The 27,015-nt window shown below is 37.5% G+C and overlaps 1 protein-coding gene across 1 annotated transcript in view; it reads right to left on the bottom strand.

Moving 5' to 3' along the window:
* The window catches only part of EYS (eyes shut homolog), a 1,118,553-nt gene that overhangs the window by 808,649 nt on the left and 282,889 nt on the right, over nucleotides 1-27,015 (bottom strand). Inside the window, exon 12 of the mRNA XM_074861787.1 lies at nucleotides 15,072-15,176. Within this exon, the coding sequence (XP_074717888.1) occupies nucleotides 15,072-15,176 (105 nt within the window). The remainder of the gene's footprint in view (nucleotides 1-15,071; nucleotides 15,177-27,015) is intronic.

The raw sequence follows: 27,015 nt of genomic DNA on the forward strand, positions 1-27,015 counted from the left end.
TAGAAAGGAGCTGTTGGTAATAAGCATTAGGAGGAAAAAAGAACAAAACAAAACAAAAACAAACCAAAAACATTGTAATACATCACTAATCTACATGTCTACTAGCTGAACGAACATGATTATGGTCATGTGTTGCTACAATATTTTTTGTAGCAATGTCATTTGAAGCATTCATATTGACACTTTGGACACCACTGAGGGGATCATTACTCCCAGAATTATCCTAGCAAGGAGAAGCAGATATTTTTAGCAGGTTTTTTGCATTTTTATCTCTACTGAGCTGTATTGCAGGGCTGTATAAAAGAAGTGGCACTGGTTGAGAAGGTGGCCTTTAGTGTACCTAGAGATGTAAAAAAAACCCCCAACCTTAATTTAGTTAAATTAATGTTGCACTGGATTTCTGGATTTGATACATTATTAAAACTTGTGACAAGGGATGAGGAAGTGAGAGAGATGTTTAATCTGATCTAAATTCCCTAGGATTTGGACAAAATATTACATAAATTTTAAAGAAAAATCAGGCATATAAAAGCTTGAGGCTAAAGAAAAGCTATATATTTTGAAGCATTCCTTAAGGCCCAATTTGCCTAAACTAGGCCATACTTAAATTTATTTATTCTTAGATCTTGAAGACAACCACTGAAGTTAATGGGCAGGATTTTTTCCCCCATAGACACTTAAAGAATTTAAGTAAATACAGGGATGTTTGTGGCAGAGGTGTATAGTTCAGTCATCCCATGGCAAAGTCTGGTCAATATGAAAACTCTTTTAAAAGACTTGGCTTAGGCATAGTGAACACCTATTAAGACCACAATTATTACTCTTAAATAGTTATTTTTGAAATATTCACAAATAATTTGCAAAATCCAAAATTATGAGGAAGAAGTACAGAAGCAAAATACATTAAAATCTCATTTAGTTAAAACCCTTGTATCAGAGTATACAGCTATTGCCTTAAATTCTACATGTCCTGAAGGAATAAGCTCTTATTCACAGGACTTCAGAACTATTCAATAGATTTTAGATTATAGACAGAAAATTCTTGCAGATTCCAGTGCTGCATTAAAAGAATGCAAATAATTTTAAGATGTTGCGTTTGGTTTTCTCAGTTAGATGACAATAAGAGGAAGAGAAGTTTCCAAAAAAGCTAACTGTAGCTAGTGATGCTAATCTCTCAGTGTTCAGTTCATAGTTAATATGATTAGAAAACACTCCAGGGAATTATTCAGAGCAATGAAATTTAATTTGTGATCTGAACTGCCTACTGGAAAATCATCTCCCTCTTTCCATCCCTACAAAGGAAGGTAGGAAAGATAACATTTACACTAAATTGCCAGTCTTTGTGAATCCAGATTTAATATGTGTCATAATTCCTATTGGCAAGATTTTGGCAAAACAGGCACAATAAATCAAAATCATTAGATCCTTCAAAAAAACTGAAAATAAAACCAAAAACTTCTTAGCACTTGATACTAGAAGAAAAATTCATATTCAGTGTGAATCACACTGTTTTTCTTTGGTTTGTGTTTTTTATAGCTTTGGTTTGAAACAGGATCTTTACAATCTAACTGAGTTATTCCATGACAAAATACCAACATAACAATTGTACTTTGAAGTATTATTTGTACCTTATTTTTATCCTAGACTAATTTTCTTTCTGAAGATAGAGTATAGCTCTGTCAGGGGCCTCTTATTCTGGAAAAATGAAATAAACCTTTTGATAATCTTATTCAATTCATTCTTTTCCTTCAGTCTTCCTCAGAACCTATAGCTATGTACCTTTACCACGCAGCACTGGATAAAGGTAATCCTCCTTTCACACTGAAGAGTACTTTGAGTCCTTGTATTACAGCAATGGTCCACAGGAATGAAATGACTACAAAATCTTGCAAATGGGAGAAACTTTGAGAGAGAGACTCTTTCTCTCTCAGAGGAGACTGTGGGTGACCATGGATGGCAAGTTAGATATGAGTTTGCAGCGTAATACGGCAGAATAAAAGTCAATGCAATTCAACAAAGCTAACATGTCATGGAGGATGAAGGCAGCTGACATTCTATCCAGTTCATGTGGTATCACACTCAAACATGCCATTCTATTGCAGGTACCTTGGCACCAGAGAAGCTGTTGATATAACGTCTTGAGAAGATAATTTGTGTTGAAAGACTGAATATTTGAAGTAAAAAAAAGGTAACTAGAAAGACGTTGGTGGGTGAAAGAAAGAATTATTCACTGATAACTTCCTACATACACCTAAAGAATGGAAATGACTGGTGGGATTAACTATTTGTTGTGTTATTGGAGATAGGCAACAGCAGAGCTAATTTTATCTCAAAGCATACAAGAATATGTAACAAATCTGTTTAACAAAAATGTACATTGATCAATGATAATATATTAATGCTTTTAGTAATATTTAGTATATCATTGCACCTCATTCTGAGGAATGAAAACTAGGAGGAAAAGATATGGTAATGTGATTGCTTAACCCCAGTGGGCAGCTGAGCCCAATACAGCTGCTCGCTCACTGCCCCACAGTGGGATGAGGGAGAGATTTGGAAGGGCAAAAGTGAGAAAAACTCATGGGTTGAGATAAAGACAGTTTAATAGGGAAATCAAAGCTGTGCACTCAAGAAAAGTAAGATAAGGAATTCATTCACCACTTCCCATCAGCAGGCAGGTGTTCAGCCATCTCCAGGAAAGCAGGGCTCCAGCACACATAATGGTTACTTGGAGAAACAAATGCCATATCTCCAAATGCCCCCCCTTCCTTCTTCTTCCCTGTAGCTTTTATTGCTGAGCATGACATCATATGGTATGGGATGGTATGGTTTGGTCAGTTGGGGTCAGCTGTCCTGGCTCTGTTCACTCCCAACTTCTTACGCACCCCCAGCCTACTCACCAGCAGAAAAGCCTTGATGTTGTTTAGCAAGAGCTGAAACACTGGAATGTTATCAACACTATTTTGGTCACAAATCCAAAACACTACACCATATGAAGTGCTATGAAGAATATTAACACTATCCCAGTCAAAACCAATACTTATAAAAAACAATGTAAGGGTTTGTTTTGTATTACAGGAAAGTTAATTCCATGAGAAGGAAGTTAAATGGACTTGCTTGAAAAAAATAAGCTTGATTTGGACCAAGTCCAAAGAACAGCAATTTTTAACTAAATCTCAGTTAACAAAATGGAATAATTCTCTTGGGTTTATATGTAATCTGTACTGTTCTCTGTTTCTCTGGTGGCTGATGCACAGATTCCCCATCCAGCTGTCAGAAGCATACTTTTTATTCTCTGGAAGTCCAGCCGACACAGCTGGCACAGGCTGAGTTACAAGCTTGAGGAAGCAAGCTGCTGAGTCCTCTCAGGGAATACTTTCAGATGGGTTGTGCACTGGATTCCTGCCTGGTAAGTAGAAAGGAAAACAGATACCCAATTTCCTACCTGACCATAGTTTATTCAAAATAGGCTGGAGAGAATAACCATGCCTAGTTATGATGACAGACTACAAGTCCAGACAGATCTTCTTGCACTAACTGCAATGGATTAATTTTTCATCATGTAATAGTGTTAAACAATGATAAATTTGCCATTCAAAGTTGGTCTGTGAGGCTGTGAAGTATCTTTTCCCAGCCTTGTTACCAATTTCAAGTCATAGACAGTTAAGAAATAAAAAAATGTAGCAGAGCTGCATTGTCATACAGGAGTATAAGCATTTTAATAAAAGGGGGCATAGAAATGATGCAGTGATGACATATTCCCATGAAACACAGCATGGTTCATCATCCAGACCCAAGCAAAAAAATCCATATTTTTATTCAATTAAAAAAATATTAAGGGAGATAGAGAAAACTATTGGAGGGGTAAGTAAATACGTTTATGTCGAACTTAGTGAGAGAAACATCTCATAGTTGCTTCCAATGAGAAAAATTCATGACCTATAGAAAAGATAAAAGTCAGTATTCTTCTTTTCAAATAGTTCCCTGAGAAAGTACATACAGACATTTTTCTTCAACCTGTGGTTTTGTTTCTTAAATCAAATAAATTTCCATAAGTAGATTTGATTACTTACATTAACAATCATTAATAGATAATAATAACAGGTAGAGAGGAATTATATGTATATTTTATAAATTAGTTTGTGTTTATACAGTATGTTTTTATTATTGATATGTAACTTGAATTTCTAGCGATCATAAAAAATCTAAACTCCAAACTGAAACTATACATTTGGCCAAGAATGTTTTAAGGCTATATTGAACTTTATTTAGGAAAAACATCAGTAAGATACTATATCTTTAAAAAAGTCAGTCTGCAACCAAAGAAAAACATATCCAGGTAGATGGTGCATAGATGAACAGGTTGTCTAAGATGTACAGGCTATTTAAGAAAATACATAATGAAAGGTAGTTGACATAACTGGCTCTCAAATCAAAGAAAAGTGAAATCTTTTGTGGAAGAATCAATTAATCTTGTAAAGGGATCCCAATTTAATAATGCAGATAATCATTAAAGTTGAGCATAACTAGAAGCATGGGTAGAGCTGCCCCTAATTTGGGTACATAATGCTGTAGTAAACCCCAGTGAATTGTGTAGGTGCTCTTTTCTTAATAAACAGCTATGCCAAATTGATCATGGATAGCCTTTATTTTACTGCTAATTACATCAGCATTGCTCTATCATTATTAAAGTGAACTGTGTGAATCTGGTCTAAGACCTCTGTGGTTGTGTTTGGCTTGAGTACCTGACTTTGAGGACTGCCTGTTAAGGCTGGATGCAACAACTAATGAATAATGTGGGCAGCCTAGACTGTAATTTGGCTGCAACAAAACCATGCTATTAATTAGTTTAAATTTTTATTTTCAATTGTGGGAGGCATAACATATGCAGATAGTGTGCAGTTTGCCTCAAACATTGTCAGCATACTTCAATAATTCAAGCAGTAGCTTTACTATTTCAGTCCTGAGTTATTCTTTAAAAAGGACTGCCAATTATTTTGAACTTAGTAAAATTGTGGGGGAGCTTTTGTGAGGTTTCATTTTATTGAACTTTTTAATGGTTCCTTATTACAGCTTATTTTCACTGTCATATAGGGACTGCAATTTTGCCCTTATCGTCCTGCTGCACATAACTTCCCTCATGTTATTTCTTTGATGTTTCACATTTAGTTATAATACATACACATTTTCCATGTGTCCTTTTCAGATCCAGTCTTGGATTAAAGCAAAAAATTGTGCTTTATTAAAGTAGATGAACCCTTTGGGAACCTTAAAGGTATAATGAGAATAACAGAGAAGAAAATTATGAATCAAAAATATCCATCCCCAAAATTCAGTTGTAAAGATTAAAGTAAGGCATCAAAATAAGACTAAGGAGACCTCTGTCCACTGTTGCTACAGTGTCTCTAGTAACAGAGAAAAGCACTTCAGCTGGGATTCATCTCATCTCATCCACCCTCAGCTAAAACTGAGTTTTCTAAATCTAAGCTCTCTCAGTTTAAGCTCTGGTACAAGACACTGGTACTTCTACAAAATGTTCAACCCACCTGAATTCATGTCTCTACAACTACAAAATAACGAAAGCAATACTTAATATATCCAACCATTTCCTATTTTGTTCACAACAATGATGACTGCATTTAAAAAACAAACAAACAAACCAACCAACCCCACTGAACTTTCTGGATCAGATCAATGCCTACCATAAAATGAAAACACATACATGAAGCACATTTTATAATTGTCCCTAATATAAATCAGGCATCATGGACACTATTATAATACAAATAAAGAAATACCTTCTATCATGTATTTCACCTGACTCTTTTATATGGATAAAATAGAAATATCTATCCATTGAAATAACATACAATGCAAGTGCTGAGTAGCACAGGAGTAATGTAGAAATGGTTTCTGAAACTCCGAGAAGGGAGGTTGTCATGGAAACAGTTGGGTTAGAAATCTTTTTGTTGCTACAATTTTATTTAGCTGCTGCTTAGTCTTTATGTTATTTTAATAAATTAATCTTCCTCAAGTCATTCATTATTTTATTTTTCTCAAAACAAGATGCTACAATAAGAACTTTTCAGATTCAAGTCAATGACTAATGGCATATTCATCTATACTGCAACATACAAAAATGAAAACTTCCATTTTACTCCTACACCCACCTAGCTGAAAGATTAGAAGAGAAAGGTGAGTAAAAGAGTGGGTCACTCTCCCCATAAAAGGTTATCATGGCATTCTAGACAATGTTTTACCTAGAGTGAACTAAAAGGAAGAAGAAATCATGTATAAACACTCCCCCCAAATTTGAAATGCTTAAATTATTTATTCTGTATGAATGTAACATGAACTGGAAAGGTCAACTAACAGAATTCATCTATAAAAGTAAAAAAAAAAAAAAAAAAAAAAAAGGTTTAAAATTAAAACAAGTAAACAAAATACATACCAGGTTAATCAGAAAAGGAACACAAATAGGTGACAAAGTAAAAAAATATGCTTGCTAACTAACCTGCCTGTAAGAAACAGAAGTTTAATTAGTCTGTATGAGCATACCTGCAACAAATAACAGTTCCTAAATATTAATTATCATCAAACAAAAGAAGTGTAAATGCCATCAAGAGAAGAATGGAAAAAGCAACAAGTGGCACATCTTCAGAAAACAACCTGAAGCAACAAATACAAAACAAACTTAAAGAAAAAAAAATAATAGTGTTTCAGTGAGCAATATAAATTGTCAAAATGACAAAAACCATGAGGGACAAATAAAAACAGTCTGAAAACTGAGTCACATAAAAGAAGGAGAATGTACAATGAAGATACAAGGCAGTAAAATATACGGGCAATGAATCCATGGGTTTTGAAAGTGTGAATGTTATTGTTTGGAACAAGAGCAGATCTTACACTCTCCGCTGACATTTTTTTTTTTCTGAAAATGCTGATTCACTCACTGATAGCTAAAATGTTTTGTGGACACATTAATCTTTAACAAATCTTAACAAAACCCTTTAGGGCTTCCTCGTCAGTTATCTGCCCTTCAGTTTTCTTGACAGACCGTGTGAAGAATTATATTCACTCTGTATTGAGCTAACACTATGTTAGCTCCAAAGCACATATTAAATCGAATATCGTATACTAGCTGCGTATATATCATCACTGAAATTTCCTCTGCCATTCCTTCTGTTGATGAAGATGGCATTATGTTGTGCTTTAATTACACTGAATTTAGATTATAAATTAATCAATATTGATCAGTCCTTATGTTTCTGATGAAGATCACATAGGGATAGTGAATGATGGAAAGAGACCTACTGCTATTGCCTATCGTGTTTTCCTTAGACTTTTAGTTCTGGCTCGAGGTTTTCTCTGCTCCAGTGAAAAAGGCGGGAGTTTCTTCCGATAGAATTGATGGAAAACATCTTTCTAGAAGGTATTATTTTATTAACACTTCTTGCTCTGTTGGAACACAGATTTCAGACTCCTGATGAATTCCTTGCTTTTCCAGTGCCATCTTCCAGGCCTATCTGCCTAGGTCCAGCACTTGTCTCTATCAAAGTACTAAGCAGAAGGTTTATACCTTTCCACCCTGCTTATAGGGCTTATTGTTATGGTGCTTTCACTATATTTCAAGAATCTTAAACAGAATTCTTCACATTAATTATATCACTGGCTAACCTATATTTTAGAGCTTTCTCGTTACAAACATTGTCCTTAGGTGCAAGACATATTTGAGGAGGTTAAAACAGTGAAGGTTCCTATTTTTACTTTTCTTTTTATTAAACCTGCTGATCCCCAAGACTGGGTGTGTGGTGGGTTCACCCTGGATGGCTGCCAGACCTCCACTCAGCTTCTTTCTCACTCCCCCTCCTCAACAGGATGGGGTGAGAAAATAATATGAAAAATTTCACAGGTTGAGATAAAGACAGGCAGATCACTTACCAGTGAGCATCGTGGGCAAAACAGACTCAACTTGGAGAAAAATAATTTATTGTCAAGTTAAGATAGAGTATGATGGTGAGAAACAAAGATAAAAACTAAACCATGGCCCTTCCTCCATGAACACTGGAAATTTGCCTGTGTACAAGAAACTCATGTGCTTGGAGATGCCAGTCGCACTGTGCCAATAGTGTCCACAACGGTCCATATATCAAGTGGGAGGCAGAGATCACTTTTCCAGAAGCAAGTATTTTAGGAAGTTATAGATATAGAAATATGTACCTTTTAGAAAGGTTTACATATTTAGATAAAGGTATATAGAAGGACAGGGGGCTGGGCCATCTTGTCTAGACTGCTTTTACCAAGAAATCTTGGATCAGTTGGTCCTTGAGGTCCCCTTCAACCTGGGATTCTATGATTCTATGACAGACAGACAGTTTGTGTTTAGATGGTATATTCCATGACCCTGAAAAGAAAGCCCTATAAAAGGATGCAGTCTTAGCATTATAAAAAAAATTTCCCGTGAAGAAATTCACTGTTGATAGTCATACGCCATAATGAACCAATACTGTTCATCAGCTAGATGGAAATACTATTATCTAAAATGTGAAAGTTCAAATATAATGCTTGTAAAATCTCCTGTATAAGGTCATCTGAATATATCAAAAGCCTTACTAGCAGTAACCAGTCACCCAAGCTATATTATTATAAAATTACTTTCCTGTTAAACACTTTCAAAAGATAGTTACGGTGTTCACCTGAAAACCGTGCACGTCTTCTACACAGAGAGAAAAAGAATTATGTAATGATGTTATAAAATATCTGAAGATATTGTTTTATTTAGTTTTATCCATTTTATGTTACTCTTTGTCCTATTTCTTATCTTGAGATGCCAAAAAAATTGTTCAATATCACAAAAGCAGAATCCCACAAGAGTTCATTACTTAAAGTAGCCTATACCTTTTGATGGATGGGGTTCTTATGTTGTGATACAAAATTAGGGTATACTACAAAGAAATTTTAGAAAAAGTAAGAAAAATTTTCTTCTAACAACCAAACCCAAATGCTTAAAAGGCAAGAGATTTCTGTAGTTATGTATTTTTAAAATTTAAGACTCTAGTTATGTCAGGATTCCAACAACGCTGAGATATATTTATGTGAATTAAATATCTGTATGATTAAATAACCTCATTTCATCCTATTTAGTGACAATATCTTATCAACAGCAGGATGGAGTACTGGAATAATTTCTAAAAATATCTCAGCTCTACCTTAGAGAATTTTAATGAATTTTTAAAACTGCTGAAAGGAGATGTCATATGAAAATAATAGTTTTAGTGTTAAAACTGACAACATACCAAGACAATGAACTACCTGACAATAGCTAATAAAGCATAAGGTGTATTGCCATAAAATTAGCACATACATGTGTATATCTTAGATTTGTTAAATACATATATTACTTCTGATTTATTAATAAGGAAGAGCAATCCTCTTTCTCAAGGATGGAGTATATGTAAGTGTGAAAACTAAAACTAAAAAAGTAATTTTTCGGTCATTTTAACTGTGTAGGATACAGAAGCATTTGGGGTAGATCTGGGTAGCTGTCTAGAGAGAGAAGGCACACCTGAACTGTCACCAAGGATCCAGATGAAGGTTAGAGTTAGAAATCAGCTTTGTATGAGCAGAAGCCAGTGATCAGAAACTTCAGCTCAAAACTTTCTGCCATCAGCACTGTTCTGTATCTCATATTAACAGAACTAATTTTTGACTAAATTTTGTGGCATTAAATATATTGTGTAAAAATTCACTTTGGAGTAATGTAGAACTTGAAGCTGATTTCCTAAATCAAAGTTCATTGCTATATCACTCAGGCCATCCTTCCTTGCAGCTTTTATAGATGAAGAATTTACTTCTTGGTGTTCTTCTAGTTTCTAAAATGTGGATTTTCTTTCTGGAATAAAAAAAGTGTTTTCTGTCATATTTATCCCTACTAAGTCAGTTGCATTTTTGACAGTGGATAAATGGATGAAAAAGGCATCCAGCATACTCCACCCAAATTTGAAGTTTTCCGGAAGTAAGAGTTCTTTTCAAGTTTTTATGCACTTCTTTATTACTTAGTACTGAATTCTGATCCATTATATTTAAATATTTCAACAGTATATGGTCATTGCGTATTTATTCCAGATACATCCTACTTTAAAAATATGTAAAAATTAATTAAGAATTACTGAAGGTCTTGGACTAGGAATGTCTATGCCATGATTGTTCATTTTGTTGTTTTTGTTTTTTAAATTTTTGGTTTTTACAGCTCTAAACATACTGTGAAGATAGAGAAATACAGGGGTATATATTCAAAAAAGTATATTTTTTAAAATCTCTTTTATTCACTTTTAAAATTGTTTTTATATCCCCCCAAGATTCTCCTCCTAAGACTATATTGAACGTGTTTATAGGATGCTCAGTGGAAAACAATGAATGGAAGTCATATAATACAACACTACATTCCCTACTAAAAACCTAAAATTACTAATACTTGTTGTTTTGGCATCATAAATAGCTAAAACGTATCACTAAAAGTGTTCATCATACTTTACTAGTTTATGTTCACATGCACAGACTTACGAGTGTTCATGATTTCAGCTGAGACAGAATAGATATGAAGACTGATGTGCTAATTTTTCTCTTACTTTGCACTTAATTATTATTTCTTACATCAAAAGAGCAAGGTTGAACTTGTATGACTGAATAGAACACATGTCCTACCTTATAAATATTTATCTTTTGAAAAACTTTGTTAATTTCTTCAAATATTTTTTTTTTTTTTTTAGTATTGGGGATTGGGGATAAATATGGTTTTGTATTTCTGTATGAGAGTTAAAATGTGATTTGACAAGAGATGTACTACATGAACTGCCAATGAATCAAAGTAGTATTTCAGTATTTGTGTTACTGTTGTGACTGTAGAATGTTTTAGTGCATCAATAAATCCAAGCTAGGCTAATATCTTCTGCCATCAGAAGGATTAATACTAAGGTTAAGCTAACAGTAGTAAAGTTTTCAATCTAGTTTCCTGGCATTTAGGTAGAGAAGACACACCTACTCATATTTTAGAGATAATTTTTTCTGCACATATGAGATATGAAATGTGAAAACCAGTAAAGTAAGGATTCAGTAAAAATAGTAAAAATTTCAAATCTCAGTAACAGGAAATTTTTTACCATAAAGAGGGCAGAGTCTCTAAAAATAGGAAGCATATTTTGGATCTCTAAAAATAAGAAGCATATTTTAGCAATTTTAAGTTATTCATTACTGTAATGATTTAAATCTATCAATGTATTTTATTTACTAAAATATTTTTGTCATAAATTCTTTTCCACAGCTATATTCAATTTTTTGTGGTGTGTATCTTACTATTCTAAGGCTACTGAAAAAAACAAATCATTATTTTGTTTTAGATAAATAAAAACTATTCTGACATTATTCTCTGTTGTTTTATTGATCATATATAGCACAAACAGTCCAGCAATTAAATTTTATCTTACTTCTTAAATATAGTACTTTATAAAGACACAATATATGAGTTTATTTACTTCAGTATCAGAAGCAGCATAGCTATTATCACAGCTTTCTTGTCGGGTTAATGAACCTTGCCTCTTAATCAATCAGGCTAATTAGCTCACTTTCTTCAGATCCAACGAAATGTCTATACCCCACAGCACCATGAAGAATCCAGCCTTTCATCCATCATGTTTGCATTCTCATTGGGGCAGTTATGCATTTGTGGACACAACACTATATATCATGTGTAACTACACGAGCTTTTGAAAAAATATCTATCTTAATAATAAAAATTCCTATTATTTCATCCACATTGCACAAAAAAACTACATAAAAGAAGATACAAAACGCTCTTTCCTTTCAAAACATAGTTTACTATTTATGCAGCATTTCTTCACTCTTAAGCCGTGCCAAGTTACTTCATTAAGCTATCTTTACCCACTACTAATATAAACTCTTCAGGAGTCCATCCAGATTTAGCTTAGTTTAGCATCAACAGTTTCTGAAAGGAAAACTAAAAGGAAATTCATCCTTTTCCTTCTGAGTTGTACAACAAGATAACTGATGCTCTCATATCCCCAAATAAATGTCATTACTGTTATGGCATAATTTGAAGAAAAAAAACCTCATTAAATTTTAATGTATATAACTCCTATGATTGTCTTTAAATTTTTTAGTCGAAGTTAAAAAGTAGTGCTGCTTAGTTTTGACATGGCAGAGGTTCTACTGACATATTTCTTGTCCAACAAAAGTATCTTAATCTATATCTAGTTAAATAGAGTTACATTTCCCTGTAAAATAATAATTTAAATAAAATTAGAAGCTCCACTGCATATAGGGGAAAGCTCTTTATGTTCATTAATTGCAGCATATTTGATAATATTGAAAGGTCTAATTTGGGAAGACATCACCATACACCTAAAACCAAGATGCAGCCAGAGACTGTTTCAGACAACAGCAGACAAAGCAAAAAAGTGGAAAAGTAACAGCCACCTACCTAATGAATAAAAATGTATTCCAAAGAAAAACAGGCAGTGAAAAACAAGTTATTGGTGGTCTAGTCAGACAGACAGTTGCAGATACAAGTATTTTCATTTACAAGAACTTGATCATTAGGGCATATCCAAATTCTCTGTGCTCTCTTGTATTTTGTTATTGAATACATGTAATTTGTTCAATGTTTTTATTATTTATTTAGTTAGTTACTTACTTGCTAAAAGACATCAACTAAAGATCCTCTGATAAGCGAAACCTTTTTTTTTTTTTTTCAGAAATCCAATATGACACTGGTTGTCAATAAAAGGATGGAGGCATATATTGTCATTTTTCACTTAAGGATTAGCTCGAGTTAGTTGTCTTACCTTTTGAAGTGATACTCTTGTTAGAACTAAGCTAGCAGTAAAACAATCCAGTAACACCGTGACTTCTGTTTTCAGTCAATGTACAGATATTATCTATTTAATCTTTGCAATATCTTTGTGAGATGGTTCCACTTGTTTATCTACACCTTCACCTAGAGAATATGAACTAGGATATTAATTAATTTACCCAAGGGCACAAAGGGAATCTGTTTCATATTTAGATTAAAATTGCCCTCTTTTCAGATCATTGTTAGGTATGCACACCACTACACAATTTTCCCCCTCTAATTCAGCTTGCCATTATATTTATAATGTAGCTGCAAATAGTAATACAGAAAGTCTGAACTCTTTTCAAAAATAACTGATCATTTCTACAGATAACCTCTGGTTCACTGTGAGTTACTTGATCCTTTGACTGATGATGATGAAGAACCACTGCTATGTATAGCATTTTAATAGTAGAATGAAACTCATAGTTTCTAGTGTATATGTGTCCATTACATAAACCTCATTGTTCCAGATGAATACCTGGATTAACCTCAGAGGCACTACACAAAGGAATTAATAGTTACAGACACTCAAACCATACATGCGCACACACACACACACATAGAATGATAATAAAAATTAATTGGGTAAGGCCTGTCTATAGAGTGACTGACTTTTCTTTAGAGACACAAACTTCTACTAAGACAATGTCACAACAATTTTCTTTCTGATCACTGACACACATTCTGCTGTGTGAAAGGGATCTCCTCTAGATCTGTGGAAGGAGGTGCAGGATGCTTCTTTCTAAAATCTCCTGTACGTAAGAGTGTTAGTGAACACCAATGAGAGTTAAACATGGGTAGCAAAGCAGTGCATTGCATGTGAGAATCTCTCTCAGAACAAAGGAAATAATGCTTGTGTTATTGTTTAGCTACAGCCCTTATGTAGTAAAAGACCTGAACACATGTCTACGTTTGTCCCAATGAAGCAACAAACATGAAAGTAGCATCTTACCTTTGGAGATATAATTGTCTTCAGTTGCCAACTCAGCAGGATACCACCCTTAAAGCATTTAAGAATCTCTTGATTTTAAGTACAATCAAGTCCTCTTAAAATTCTGTTGCTTTGCTTGAGAGGAATGGTTGGAGACTTGTGTTTCAGTACTCTGACATTTCCAGGTTTTACTGATCACTATCAGTTTCTCTTCTAAACACCCCAGTACTGTAAACCTTCTTAGACAATGATTGTATAAAATACAGTTTTCTAACCTTATTTTCCACAGTAAAAATAAACTTATAAATGCATGTGTCAAAAACAAAAACCTTTTTAGAATTTATCAGTAATTTCTTATCCATATTTATGAATTAACTTACCAGCTGATAAATCTCTACCCCAGCCTCCTCCATTAAATATGGATAAAGCCTGCTGATCCTGGCCAAAGGATTTCTAAGGTCAAGAATTTCTAACCCACCCTTTTCTGTTTTCTTAGTCAACATACAAGTAACATGCAAAATCCCAAATTATATGGTGTATATATTATGAGTAAAGCAAAATCTTCAGCATTATATTTCTTTCTACCAATTATTTTGTTGGTTTTTTTCACACTGTGTGATTAGTTTAGCTGCCACCTGGCCTGATCCATCTTGCATGGCCCTTATATCCTGTACTGTGTCTTCCAGCCTCATACAATACTTTGGATACTTAAGAGCACTTTAGATGGCACAAAGTGCACATGCTCAGGCAACCAGATTGTGGTCATACATACTTTAGAGCAGTGTTCAATTCTTTTAGATGTGAGTAATGTGGCCAGCAGAACAGGATTCCAAAGACCGGATTTTGGATGTTTGCCCAATTTCAACATGTTTTACTGTATAAAACCTACACTTTTTTGAAGTAATGTGTTCCTATAATGTGTTTATAGAAATAGACACTATAAATTGGAAATCTCCAGTTCTGTCATATTTCTTTACCAGTATGTTCCAGTACTAGAAGTATTTTTTAATCTAAGTAATCTATTATTTATAAAAATTAAACATAAGAAAATTGTCATGGACACTCATAGAGAAAAATTTCCTTTTTATTAGTCTAAATAACTATCTCTGTGTCTTTCAAAATGTAAGCAAAATGCTTTCACCATACAAGACTTTATAGCACTCAAATAACAAATGCAGAACTCGCACACTATGCCAAACTAGCAATTGTATAAAAACTATAAATGCTTACCAAATGGGCAATTGCATTTGAAGCCATTTATGTTTTCTTCACAGGTTCCTCCATTCCAACAGGGTCTGTCTAGACAGTCATTCATGTGAACAGAACATGTTTCTCCTGAAATTTTAGATTAAAAAGAAAAAGACAAATGTGCTGACGTGTTCGAATCATAGAGACATATTTGTAATGAAAAAGGACTATGGGGTTGTCACAGTCTAAATGCTGACCCCACGGGCCAAGGTGCACTTGCCAAGTACACAGGGATGCTGATAAACATCCTGTGTGTCATGAATTTTTCTGCTTCATTGGTTACAAGACAGTCCATTTTGACAGGAAATGTTGGAAGCATGACAATCAGGAAAATAGAAAGCTTTCCTACTGAGAGTATGCATAATCGTGGAGCTTTTTTCCATTATACAAAATTACTATATTCAGGCAACTTTTGTTCTGTTGTGTCAATCATTTTCTTTCATTTCACTCACTGTCTCCTTTGAAAAAGAATGGGAAAGTATCATTACATATGAACATTAGGCCAACACTAATTTACAGACAGTTATGTGTAACAGTAGAGTTCAGCCTGTTCTACAGAAAATTGTTGGTACTATGATACTGGATATTTCTCCTTCTCCCTGTAATACAAAGAAGAATGATCAAGTCACTGAAGAATATTTAATGAGGCAAAATACAGATGAGACGGAATGAAATAATTAAGAGCAAAGTATAGTGAAATGTAGATTTGTAATCTACAATACGGGTTGGTTTGATTTGTAACAGGAAAAGCTATTTCCAGCCACAGGAATACGGAGGGAAATCATATGTTCAGTACTTATCACAGGTCAGCAGTGTACAAAGCATGCTGGGCTTTCTGTGAATCTTGCAGAAGAAGATAAAACCAAACCAAATGGTGAAATTCCTCTGAATTCTTTGCACTGTGGAAAATATTTGATCTCTTATCTGCAGCACACATACGTGCCCTCTTATACAATCATATAAACCAAGATAGTCAGCTCTCAAAACCTGTGTCTTGTGAAACTACTGGATACAAAAGGCCTTCATTGGAGAAGCCCATAGTATCACCAAGGTTCTCTTTCACACATAAACTTATGACAGAGTGGCTCCTATTAGGGGTTTTTCCTGCCTCTAAACATGCTCTGCATCTTCCATAAGACTTCAAAATATCTGGATGAAGAGGGGGGAGACACAGCAGAAACTAGGGAGAATTCAGGTATCTCAGTAAACTGAAAAACTATCTACTAACAGCAGCTGCTGAGTGCTGCTTAGAGTGTGCTGTGGCACCAGTGAGGAATACAGTCAGGACTGGCCAAAATATAAATCCTTTTCTAAGTTCTTATAATTTTTTAAATTTTCTTTGAAGTGCTGATAAGGTAACAGCACTATGTGTAACCTTTCTGATCTAATTCTGATATTTGCTTTCCTTATGTTTGCTAGTTCAGATACATTTCCACAGTTAAGTCCCTGATTATGGTAGGTTTCTTTTGAGGAAGATAAATGGAAATACATTGTCATCTGTTATCTTCTGCATAGACAAGTGGAGAGTAGTGCAAACAGTTTCCTCTAGAAGTAAATTAGCTGGCCACAAACCATAGGTAAGCTGCAGCACAACAAGAAAAACTCCTGGAAACAGATTCTTTCACTTCCCTTGAGTTGTGTACTCCTAGTAGATAAGAGGTTAAAATAAAACAAATGCAATTCTAAGGGAAATAATGGAATGAGGTCATTCTCATTTACTCATCCAAGATTTGTGAACTTCTTACTGCCTTTTTGTGAAGATGGCTCTATTTTCCTCTTGAATCTAAGGCAGTAAAGGTATCTTGCTGAACTGGATAGTACCATAATTTTAAGTCATGGCTGTAACAGGTATAACTACAATTCCTTGTGAACTGTTCTTATCCGTCTCCTTTGATTTTCTTTTATTATTAGGATAGGAAATTGGGTGTGACATTCAGCAGGAAAATGAGTCAACTACATGTAGGATTCTGACTACAGATATATACTTTAAAATTGAGCATTTAGGGTGAAATTCAGTTCCCTGAAGGTCAATGTCTAATGAGATATAGGATATCCTGTATTCAGTCTCAAGAAAATAGTCCTTAGGGGATTAAGTGGAGCATAAGCAGAGACAGTTGCAATAGTTTTATAACAGTACCATAAATTGGTCATTCAGGCTGGAAATCCTGATGGGATGGTAGGAAATATAAGAAAAGAACAAAGACATGAAGGGCAGCTGTCAACTGAGGAGTATTTCCAAAAAGGAAGAAAAAATAGCATGTACTGGGCAAGGTGAACCCTTTGAGGAATTCAAAAGCAAAATAACACCTTATCAAAAGGTTAATTCTGGGGCCATGTTTTGACTGAACTATATTAAATGATACACCTGGAGAGTCCTGAGAGGGTGATGAAATAATGTAGGCTAGAGGAATCTGGGGACATAAGATGAACCTTGGAGCTTTAGCTGTGTTGAGGAGTAGTGACAAAACCTGATTGTGTGTAGAAAAGGTGAGAAAGGAGTCAAAGCCATTCTCCCAATCCACGTCTGACAGGAAGATAATGATTCTGACAGTATGAGAAAGGATGCAGAAAAACACTCAGTTGCTGAGGCGAGCAGCTCCAGTACTAGCATGACCTGCAGCAGACTGCTCTAGCAAGGTGCAGAGGGGGGTTTACTGAACTGGGCGAACCTCAGGGGGAGCCGAGAGAGCCGCCAGGAGCCCGCAGCTCGGCCACAGCGGCTGACGGGACCTGGGCAGGGCCAGGAGCAATGGGGGACAAGTCCCCACCCGCGTGTAACCGAAGCTCTTGGGGAGCGCCAGCGCCCAGGAGCGCCGCCAGCATGGCGGGCGAACAGGCCGTGCTGTGGCAGCAAGGGCGCGGCGCAGCGGTTGGCGCGGCAGGGCGGCGGCAGGGCGGCGGCAGGGCGGGCCGGAGGGAGCGAGGGCATCGGCCCGGCAGAAGCCATGTCCGCTCTGAGCTCTGCCCCCGCCATGACTGGCGTCGCTGCCCAGCCAGAGCTCCGGTGGGAGCGTGCGGCCACCCCAGAGCCAGGCGGCAGGGCGGGCCCTGCTCTTGTGTCAGTGCTGGGTGGCAGCAGCGAGCACAGCGGTGGGAGCTGCGCCCAGGGAGAGGAACTGCTCCGCTCAGTGACAGAGCTCCGGGAGGAGGTCAGCACGTTGGGGAGTGTCAGGGAGTGCGAGAGAGAGGGAGCTACTGGAATAGCACCCCGCCTTCCCTGGGACAGGCCCGACAAGCGGACAGGACACATGACACAGAGGATTCCCTATCCTCTCCCCGCCTGGCTGAACACAGTGACTCAAGGGACAGGGGGCAATGGCAGGGGGTTCCTGCCCCATGCGGCAGGCACGTCTCCTCTGTGACAGCCCCACCTTCCCAGGTGTCCTTGCATAATAGGTATGAGGGTCTGCAAGTGGAACCGAACAATACTGAGTGCAATGGTTCATCTAGCTTGGAGGTGTCACTGAGGTTAAGTTGGCCTACACCCTGCATCAAAACTGCTTCCATAAGGACAAAAAGACAGGTCACTGTCATAGGAGACTCCCTTCTGAAGGTGACAGAAGGCCCAATACGCAGACCAGACCTGCTTCTTAAGGAACTCTGCTGCCTCCCTGGGGCCTGGGTTAAAGATGTGAAGAGAAAGATTCCTCCACTGGTACAGCCCTCATTATTATTCATTATTGATTTTTCAGGTAGGCAGCAATGAAGTTGCAACAAGAAGTCCAAGGGCAATCAAGAGGGACTTCAGGGCCTTAGGACAACTGGTTAAGCAATCAGGGGATGATGAGGGAAGAAACAAGAAGAGACAGCAGATCAGTAGCTGCTTCTGAGCCTGAAGTCATCAGCAGAATTTTGGGTTTTTTGATTATGGGTCAGTTGCTAGCAACAGACAGGGCACATCTATCTCAAAGCGGGAAAAGGATCTATGTACAGATGTTAGTAGGACTCACTGAAAGAGCTTTAAACTAGATTTAAAGGGAGAAAGGGATAAAATCAGGCTTGCTAGAGATACGCCTGGGGACAGCATGCCAATGTTTGAGGGACAGTGTAGTAGCAAGGTCCTTCAGTCTGCCATCTCAGTGGAGGTAGGGGATGGAGATCCATGTGACAGCAAAGACACAAGGGTTATTGATGTGTTAGAAACCATGAAAGCACCTGAGAAGAGTCACATAAGAATTAGGGCTTCCCCACCGAAAATGTGGCAGGATCAGTAGTCCAGCTGCATCTGCACCAATGCACACACCATCGGCAACAAACAGAAGGAGCTGGAAGCCATTGTGCAGCAGAAAAACTATGATATAGCTGCAGTCACAGAAACATAGTGGGATAACTCGCAGAACTGGAGTGCTGCAATGGCTATAAACTTCAGAAGAGATAAGCAAGGAAGGAGAGGTGGTGGGGTATCCCTGTATGTTAGGGAGAGTTTTGATTGTCTAGAGCTTAATGATGGTGATGGTAGGGTTGAATGTTTATGGGTAAGAACCAGGGGAAAGGCCAACAAGGCAGATATCATGGTGTGAGTCTTACAGACCACCCAATCAGGATGAAGAGGCAGAGGAAATATTCTATAAGCAGCTGGGGGAAGTCTCACAGTCGCTAGCCCTTGTTCTCATGGGGGACTTCAGCTTACCAGATATCTGCTGGAAATACAATACAGCAGAGAGAAAACAGTCCAGGAGGTTCCTAGAGTGTGTAGAAGATAACTTCTTAACACAGCTGGTGAGTGAGCCAACTAGGGAAGGCACCCTCCAGGACTTTTTGTGAACAGAGGACTTGTGGAGGCCGTCTTGAGCACAGCGATCACAAAATGATAGAGTTTTCAATTCTTGGACAAGTAAGGAGGGGGGTCAGCAGAACTGGCATCTTGGACTTCCGAAGGGCAGACTTTGTCCTGTTTAGGAGCCTGGTTGACAGAGTCCCTTGGGAGGCAGTCCTGAAGGGCAGAGGAGTCCAGGAAGGCTGGACATTCTTCAAGAAGGAAATCTTGAAGATTCTGCAAGAAGGAAATCAAGAAGGTGCAGGAGCAGACTGTCCCTATGTGCCAAAAGACAAGCTGGTGGGGAAGAAGACTGGCCTGAACAGAGGACTTTGGCTGGAACTCTGGGTAAAAAGGAGAGTTTGTGACATTTGGAAGAATGCAACTCAGGAGGACTGCAATGATATTGTGAGGTTACGCAAGGATAAAATTAGAAGGGCCAAAGCCCAACGAGAATTTAATCTGGTTACTGCTGTAAAAGACAATAAAAAATGTTTCTCTAAACACATTAGCAACAAAAGGAGGGCTAAGGAGAATATCCATCCTTTATTGGTTGTGGGGGTAAAACACAGTGATAAAAGCTGAGGAAAAGGCTGAGGTACTCAATGCCTTCTTTGCCTCAGTTTTTAATAGTAAGTAATAGTAAGTGCTCACCAAGTACCCAGCCCCCTGAGCTGGCAGACAGAGATGGGGAGCTGAATGAAGCCCCTGTAATCCAAGGGGAGATGAATAGCAACCTGCTACACCCCTTAGACACACAGTCTATGAGGCCAGATGGGATCCACCCCAGGATACTGAGGGAGCTGGCAGAAGTGCTCACCAAGACACTTTCCATCATTTATCAGCAGTCCTGGCTAATTGGGAAGGTCGCAGTTGACTGGAAGTTAGCAAATGTGATGCCCATCTGCAGGAAGGGCCAGAAGGAGGATCTTGAGAAATACAGGCCTGACAGTCTGACCTCAGTGCTGGGGAAGGCTATAGAGCAGTTCATCCTGAGTGCCATCCAGTGGTATGTACAGGACAATTGGGCGATCAGGCTGAGTCAGAATGGGTTTATAAAAGGCAGTTGTGCTTGCTTAATCTGATCTCCTTCTATGACAAGGTAACTCACTTAGTGGATGAGGGAAAGGCTGTGGATGTTGTCTACCTACACTTTAGTAAAGCCTTTGACACTGTTTCCCACAGCATTCTCCCAGAGAAACTGGCCGCTAATGGCTTGGATGAGTGTACTCTTTGCTGGGTAAAAAACTGGCTGGATGTCTGAGCCCAAAGAGTGGTGGTGAACGGAAATAAATCCAGTTGGCAGCCAGTCACAAGTGGTGTTCTCCAGGGCTCAGTACTGGGGTCAGTTCTGTTTAATATCTTTATCAGTGATCTGGACGAGGGGATAGAGTGCACCCTCAGTAAGTTTGCAAACGACTCTGAGTTGTGCGGGAGTGTTGATCTGCTTGATTGTAGAAAGGCTCTACAGAGGGATCTGGACAGGCTGGATCTATGATATTCAACAAGGCTCAGTGCCAGGTCCTGCACTTGGGTCAAACAACCCCATGCAATGCTACAGGCTTGGGGAAGAGTGGCTGGAAACCTGCGTGGTGGAAAAGGAGCTGGAGCTGTTGGTCAACAGCCAGCTGAATATGAGCTGTCAGTGTTCCCAGGAGGCCAAGAAGGCCAATGGCATCCTGGCTTGTATCAGAAGTAGCGTGGCCAGCAGGGACAGGGAAGTGATCGTCCCCCTGTACTCGGCACTGGTGAGGCTGCACCTCAATTACTGTGTTCAGTTTTGGGCCCCTCACTACAAAAAGGACATTGAATTACTCGAGCGTGTCCAGAGAAGGGCAACGAAGCTGGTGAAGGGTCCAGAGCATAAGTCTTATGAGGAGCGGCTGAGGGAAATGGGGTTGTTTAGTAGGAGAAGTGGAAGCTAAGGGAAGACCTTATTGTTCTCTACAACTACCTGAAAGGAGGTTGTAGCAAGGTGGGTGTTGGTCTCTTCTCCCAAGTAACAAGCAACGGAACAAGAGGAAATGGTCTCAAGTTGTACCAGGGGAAGTTTAGATTAGATATGAGGAAAAATTTCTTCACCAAAAGGATCATCAGGCATTGAAGAGGCTTCCCAGGAAAGTGGTTGAGTCACCATTCCTGGAGGTATTTTAAAGACATGTAGATGTGGCACTTTGGGACATGGTTTAATGATGGACTTGGCAGTGCTACGTTAATGGTTGAACTTGATCTTAAAGGTCTTTTCCAATCTAAATTATTCCATGTTTCTGTGATACTATGATTCTATGAAAAGGTAATTTAATCTGCATGTTCATTTAGAAGAAAATAAATAGCTAAGAAATTCTCACCAGTGGCATCAGAAACTGAATTTCATTTCTGATATTATGCCACTAACCCCCATTATTTTAAAACTTCAATGAGTAGTTTTCCTTAATGTATTCATCTATATTGCAACACTCCATAGATTAAAATATTTAATTCCAATTTAGACAATTAATCCCAAATGTCCAAACTAATGCTGTACAGTAGAGATATATATGCTGTACTTGTTTAACAGAAAACTATCTGATTTCAGGTCTCTTGTTTTTATTTACCTATGGCCATGCTAGATGTGTATGAATTCCATTCTTCATTTAGGAGAACAAGGAAATGGGAAAAAAAATCCCTGCTCAGATAACAAAGGTGCTGATTTTATGCTGGAGGCTATTACAGCTAAATTACTTCAGTTGACAAAGAAGCAATTACATGCCACTCAGCCTCATTGGAGTTATCAAGCACTGAGAGTACCTTTCTCATAACTGATGGAAATATTTGCAAAAAACACTGACTGATAACAGTTCTTGCAGAATGATTTAGAAAGATATCAAACTTTCTGAAATATTCAATTGAAAATGCTGTTAACACATTAAATACAGACAGTTCGCTGTTTTTTTTCCTGACAAAGTTGCAGTATTTTTGACATACACAGCTAAGACTTTAGCTTCTACGCATCTCCATTACCATTGCTTCAAGACCACTTTTGTTTTCCTTCTAATTTTGCTATCTAGCTACTGAAAATTATACTATTTACAGATATGAAAAAGTGGTATTATTTTTCATCTAAAAGGTAATAGTGCAGTTTTGGTAATTCTGTACATCTCAGAAAAAGCTAGAAGAATAACCTTCCCATGAATCACGCAAAAACTTGGCAAAGCTGTCATGTTTTAGTGCAATTTCTGCCAGTCAAATGCACATGTAGTGAAAATAAAGGTAATTGCTTTTTGTGTACTGTAGACAATAACTAGCTCTTCTGGTTATGTGGCATAACATAGAGAGGCATTAAACTAGTAGTTGCACCTGACAAAAGGCACATCCCAACATTTCTTGCAAAGGTTGCTAGGAAAATTTAAGAATTCATGCTCTTAGAGTACAAAAACAATATATGGATAGTATTTTTTAAAATATTTCAGAGAGAATCAAAGAATATCTGAAGCTACTGTGAGACCATATTTTCTGAGTATTCAAGACACAAAAAAAAGCTTGACATGTACAGAGGCCTTTTTTTTTTTTTTTTTTTTTTCCACTATGCATCTGATCTCAGCTATGCATTTGAAATGGATGATGAGAACCTTCTTTGAGCACCAGATAAAAATCTCTAATTGGCTACAAATTACTTTCAACATCAAAGTATGTTAATATAAATATTTTCTGGGTTTACGCTTTTAAGGTGAACATTAATACAAGACATCCAAACATAATTAGTAGTAAAATGTAATATTTAATTAGTTATTTAATAAATCATAGCTTAGGGTATGAATTCCTAAACAATTTACAGGGATCATGTTACCAAATTCTGAAGTACAAATAGAATATTAAAAATTATGATAAGCTGATTCTACTTCTATTAACTCTATAGTGTGTTTTATCCTGTATAAAGTTGCAGTGTTCTTAAAATATACAACATTATTATAGCTGCTTAGGAAAGTGTGTCAATCCTGCGAATTGAAGGGCCTGATGTTTAACAGCAACATTTTCTACAGACACATCGATGATACACAAGAGACAGATTATTCTGCAGGAACACAAAAGTCTTGAGAAGAGCCTAAGGACCTAAGTAGGTGCATGTTAAAAATTTTGGCAAAGATATTTACTCCTTCACAAGCGCTATTGATGTAACTTACTCTGTTTAAAGAAATAATGCTATTTTAGCAAATGGAGACATTCTGAAGTTCTCAGGTAAATATAACTGGAGATCAAAGACAACAAAGAAATATTCCTTTTCATAAAGGATGAAGCCTCACTGAATATTCCTTCACTTCAAAAGTAAGAGCAACTCTGTAAGATCACTAGATTGAAAGTTTGCACCTTTCTGTGGTTTGAACTTTGGATGTTTTATTTCTGCTTGACTTAAAGAGCTTAACTTCATACTTTATCTGAACTAATTGAACTATTTTTCAATTTTGCAGAATATCCACAAAACTGATTTTTATTTTGATATTAGAATAAGTTTAACTTCATATCATTCTCAAATATAATATTGAGACACTAGAATAAAATTGAAATTGATTTGAGACCTTATTTTCTCAGTGTAATACACATTATATATAAGTATCTCTTATTAATTGCCACCACTGCTATTAACATCTGTCTGAATTACAAAATACATGTAAAAATATCAAAATACAAAGTTTCATTTACATACGGTTATACCAACTTTTGTTTTATAGGTGTTGCATTTAAGGTAATGAATTGATTTGGTAAGAGATTAATCCCCTTGCATTCTAGCCAGTCCTCAGAGATTAAAGAGGGTAGGGGCGGCTGGACTTATCTCTTAACAGATATGCCAATTATGGCCATAACTATAAGCCGGACACCATATGCATGATCAGCCCATATGCTGTAGGTCTGATTGCATTCAAGAGAAGCAGTCAGGTTCATGAATAGTACAATTTATTCTTATGCAACATCTACAGATTTTTTGAGATTGCCTATGATAAATGCACAAACTGCAGGTTGGCTACATAGCACTACACACAAAAAATGATTGCAATCACACACACTTAATTCCTGGGTAATCACTCAGCATAGCTGAGGGCCCAAATCTTATCAAAATGTGTCCCTTGGGGGGGGTGGGGTGGGGGTGGGGTGGGTGAGGACCACAAAGCTGTTGATCTGTCCCTCTGATTTGGTATCAGATTATCATCCCTCTGAGTTAGATACAAACTCGAGGCAGTATTTATCTAAGTATGTATGTGTGAGTGGGTGGGACTGTGGCCAAGCCATTGTTTCTTGAGTAACAACACAGCACATTCCTTGGTGCAAGGTGTGTGCTGTTTTTGTGGGAAAAGAGGAAGAACGAGAGATAAGGTCTGCAGAGCTGTGCAAAACAGTCCTTGGGAGAAGGGGAAGAGCAGGAGATACATCTTCATAGTCATGTCAAATGTTCCTTGAGAAAAGTGGAAGAACGGGACTGTGTGGCCTCCACTTTGCTTCACATTCCTCCTTGGTGCCATGGCAACACAAATCACTGGATCTCCATCCTGTCCTGTGTTTATTCTGGGCACCATGTGTTAAGGAAATGTGTGTTTTGCAGTTTTTTCGCTGGTTTGCTTTTCCCACACTTCCAACAATAGGCATAATGAAATATAAAGTTTGACAATGCAAAAGCAGACAGAATGACCACAATTAATAAAAGGAAGTCTAAGAATATTTTGTTTTTAACTAAAACTCCTTGAGAAAATATTACTTCAAGACATAAGCTGAATCTTTCTATTCCCAGATCAGATGAAAAGCAAATGATTTAAAATTCTACTTAATGTAATCTTAATGAAGCACCACTGGAAAAAAAAAAAAAAAAAAAAAAAAGAAGAGGGTTATTTAAAGTTCAACTAGTATCCAAAACAGTACCAAGATATTTGAAGGTTGTCTTCACAACACTTCTGCCTTACTGTCCACTATTCTGTAAAATGTATATAAATATAAAGCATTCAAGTCATGTACCTGAGAACAAATGGTGTAATTTTGTTGCTTTCTAAGCAACATAAATTACTGTGTTAGATGGGAGGTATCAGCTTGAGTAACATTTCTGCTTACTTTGCAGAAAATTAAGTTATGAAAAAGCAAGACAGATGGTCCAGGTGTAGCCTTAGTGAACTTAACTGACATTTCCCTTTCTCAACTTTGTTGTTCTACACATCTGATCTTTTTTTTTCTCTTTTATTCAAGTTCTTTTCTGTGTAAGAAATTGCAGTAGTTAAAAATCCAAAACAACTTTTTATTCATACAGTGTAAACCTTTCTGTGAATACTTATTCCAGATTAAAAGTGATCTGTGTGATGTTGTCTTAAACCACTTCACTGACTTAGCTTCTCTGAAAGAGTTTTAACTCAGAGAAAATCTGTGGCTCTTAAACTGTAAACTGCCAACAGTCTAGCTCATCTCTCTCCATGGGATTACACTGTACATCTGACAGGCAGGATGCATTGGCACAGGGTGCCAAGGACAATCAGTCTTTCCTAGCAGAAAAAGACAGCCAGAGCCCTTGCAGAGGCTTCCCAATACCCCAAGCCGTACACCCAGCCCAGCCCAGCCCTGCTTGGTGGTGGAGATGTAGAAGCAGTCATGAGCTGTGCCCACACAATGGTTTTACCCTGTTAAAATAGGATCTATATGAATGGAAATGGAAGCAGGTATTTCAAATGCAGAAAAGGTGTGTGAAGAAACCATCTGAACCCAATTACCTTCCTTTGTGCAGCAGAAATAGTAATTTCATCATTTCAGGTGACCCTGCTAAGATAATCAAAAATCAGGGCTCTGAAAACACTAATAGGCCCTAACTGCCCTGAGCAGCCTCACGTGGGACCTTCCCACACACCCTGCCCCTTGTCCTGTGAGGTCCATTTCAGCTCAGCTCTACTCAGCTGCAGGCTCTCAGATCTGGCCTGAGCTATATTATAGATGTGCCTGTTCCCAGTTCTGCCTGTGGCCCTGTTTCAGGCATGAATTTCAGCCCACACTAAGTAATTTTTCTCTTTGGATGGATCCGGTTTATGTACATAATAACATTGTCTATGGTCCTGTCTCCTGCTGTTTCTAGCTTGATTCCGTGGATGGAACCTGGTCCATTGCTTGGGATGCCTGGGGCTCCTGAGGGATCCTGTCACCAGCTCCTGGCTCTGCCTGCCCTGTTTA

This window comes from Strix uralensis, chromosome 3 (genome assembly GCF_047716275.1).
Source record: "Strix uralensis isolate ZFMK-TIS-50842 chromosome 3, bStrUra1, whole genome shotgun sequence".
Taxonomy (NCBI): Eukaryota; Metazoa; Chordata; class Aves; order Strigiformes; family Strigidae; genus Strix; species Strix uralensis.